The following is a 2790-nucleotide window of genomic DNA, read 5'->3' on the forward strand; positions in this document are numbered from 1 at the left end:
ATGAAGAAATTATTTAAAGACTAGGATCATTGCCACTGTTGCCTGACTGGCTCCTGTGCTGGTGGCATCATTCAACCCATGCCAGCATGGACAACGGATATTAAATGATGATGAAGAAATTATTTAAAGACTAGGATCATTGCCACTGTTGCCTGACTGGCTCCTGTGCTGGTGGCATCATTCAACCCATGCCAGCATGGAAAACGGACGTTAAACGATGATGATGATAATGGAAACCCATTAAGAAAAGGAAATACACTAAATAGATGAGAAATTTAATCATTTGCATAATCTTTGAAGAGAAATTATGGATGCAGACAATGAAAGAGTGAAATAAGCGTTGGGCAGATGGAAGGCATCTCTCTATGGTTTTGTGTTCTCTAAAACAATTACTTTGAATATTATTAACAAGAGATCAAATAGGAAATTTTAAAATGTATTCTGACTTACTACGTCAATATTCGTTTTAAACTGCCTCAACTCATCATTACATTCGTATAAAGATTTACCATTATTGCATACAGTGTAGATAAGCATTCCAAGAGAGAACATATCGCTTGCCGGGCTGCAGGTCATCGTTAAAGAATATTCTGGAGCCAAATAATCCAGTTTAGGTTGGGAAATAGGTGGATAATCAATTTCCCATTCTTGAAAATCAAACTGAAGAAAGATTTTGGAAAATATAAATAAAAAAAACATTAAAAAGTAAATAATAATAGTGAAGAAACAAAATAAAAACATCAAACACCACAGAATCGACAGCATCAGACATTACTAGCATGATGTACAACAATGGTTTTCATCTGGGCTCCATATGAGCCCTGGGGATTCAGAGAAGAATCTTAGGAGCTCACACAAGCAAAATGGTAAATTGGGGGCCCACAGTAGTAAATTAAGGGTCTATGAAAACCATTTTGCTTTAGATCAGTGGTTCTCAAACTGGGGTCTGTGGTTCCAAAGGGGGCCACAAAACGATTTTAGGGGGACTGGAAAGGGACGCTGAAGTATTGTGAAAATAGGATGGCTTAACCCTTTCGTTACCAACCTGGCTGAAACCACCTCTGGCTCTGAGTACAAATGTCTCGTTTTCATAAGTTCTGAATTCAAATCTTCCACCAAACCTTAGTCACAATTTATGTTCCTAACACAAGCTGAATGATAACTAAGTTATTTTACTAGATTCTTTGTTATATTTTAAATTAACTGAAAGAAACACAGAGCATCTCAACAGAAATACAGTAACAAAAGGGTTAAAGACAGTTAAATTTTAAATTTCAAGACTTTCAATTTTTCGCATGCAATGGAGATTATGATTCTGAAACAATTTCCAAAAATTTTTGTAGTTAGGTTTAGTGTCAGGGTGTTAGGGTTAAGGTTTTAGAGTTAGGGGTAGGGTTTAGGGTTGGGGGGGGGTGTTAGGGTTAGGGGGTTAGGGAAAAAGTAAAAAATGAAGAAATGTGGGGAATGGGGGGCAAAATTTCAAAATGCTGATTTTTGACAATTTTCCAGAATCTCTGTATCCGAAAACGGGGGTTTTTGAAGAAAAAAAAAATTGGGCGGAAATGGTTGGGGACGGGAGGAAGTCTTTCCAAAATATGCTATAGTTTATTAATTGCTTTCATTATAAAGAATAAAAAGTTTTGAATGGTACAACAATGCACTATTACACAAAAAATGGACTACGTACCTGTTGTAATTTGAGAGTTATAAATGCTGAGAAACTTACATTTTGACTAGATTTGTTGTTACTGGAAATGCAGAATTCAAACCCACTGAGTTTCCAGGCCCCGTTTTTGTTTACAATGATTGATTCAGGACAGATGTTGTGGTGCATCATATTGACATCGTTGTGCAAGAAGGCCAATGCTTCAACAAGCTGCAGAGACAAAAAAAAAACAAAAAAAAAACCCAAAAATTCCATAAATTCAGGTCAGTGATCCACAAACAATTAGCCACGTGTATTTATTTGCAGTCAGGCTAAGAAGAAAGGGCAGCAGTCAATGCCCAAGAAAAAAATAGAGGGAAAAGAGTAACAGTAGGAGAAGTAAAATGAAAGTGAGAGGAACAGGTATAGTAACAGTCAGAGTGGCAGGTTTCATTCCAATTCCAATAATATGAGTTATCTCCCTTATGAATGAGTGTGAGTGTGTGTGTGTGTGTGTGTGTGTGTGTGTGTGTGTGTGTGTGTGTGTGTGTGTGTGTGTGTGTGTGTGTGTGTGTGTGCGCGCGTGCGCTTTAAAATGAATTTGCTTTGTTTTCAGTTTTTTTTTTCCTCTTTGAAAATAAACCATGTAATAATATTCTTTTACTTGTTTCGGTCATGTTGACTGTGGCCATGCTGGAGCACCGCTTTTAGTCGAACAAATTGACCCCAGGACTTATTCTTTCTAAGCCTAGTACGTATTCTATCAGTCTCTTTTGCCGAACCACTAAGTTACTGGGATGTAAACACACCAATATCGGTTGTCAAGCGATGGTGAGGGAACAAACATATAAAAAGTTCGAATGATCCGAACATGTTTTTTCTTGTCCCTCTTTTGTATCATCTGTCTGGATGTTTTGCATTCTTGTCCCGTTTTTTGTATTCCTTTATATATATATGGGAGAATTTACGAAAAAAACAACAACAGACGAGGACAGGTGGTGTAAACAACAAAAGGATGTATTAGTTTAACGCTCGGAAATAGAGAAAGTCTTTAACATTTCGAGGTATGCTCTTCAACAGAAAGAAATAAGGAGAAAAACAAGGAAAAAAAATATATAAATGTAGTGGTCAGCGATCTATCATGG

General features: G+C 36.9%; 1 protein-coding gene across 2 annotated transcripts in view; it reads right to left on the minus strand.

Annotated features, from left to right (window-relative positions):
• Positions 1-2790, minus strand: part of LOC106867821 (SCY1-like protein 2) — a 50951-nt gene that overhangs the window by 37776 nt on the left and 10385 nt on the right. For both annotated transcript variants that reach the window (XM_014912844.2, XM_014912843.2), the window contains exons 5-6: positions 1727-1876; positions 451-660 (exon numbers count right to left, since the gene is read on the minus strand). In XM_014912844.2, coding sequence (XP_014768330.1) covers positions 451-660; positions 1727-1876 — 360 coding nt within the window. The remainder of the gene's footprint in view (positions 1-450; positions 661-1726; positions 1877-2790) is intronic.

Source organism: Octopus bimaculoides, chromosome 5 (assembly GCF_001194135.2).
Source record: "Octopus bimaculoides isolate UCB-OBI-ISO-001 chromosome 5, ASM119413v2, whole genome shotgun sequence".
Lineage (NCBI taxonomy): Eukaryota > Metazoa > Mollusca > Cephalopoda > Octopoda > Octopodidae > Octopus > Octopus bimaculoides.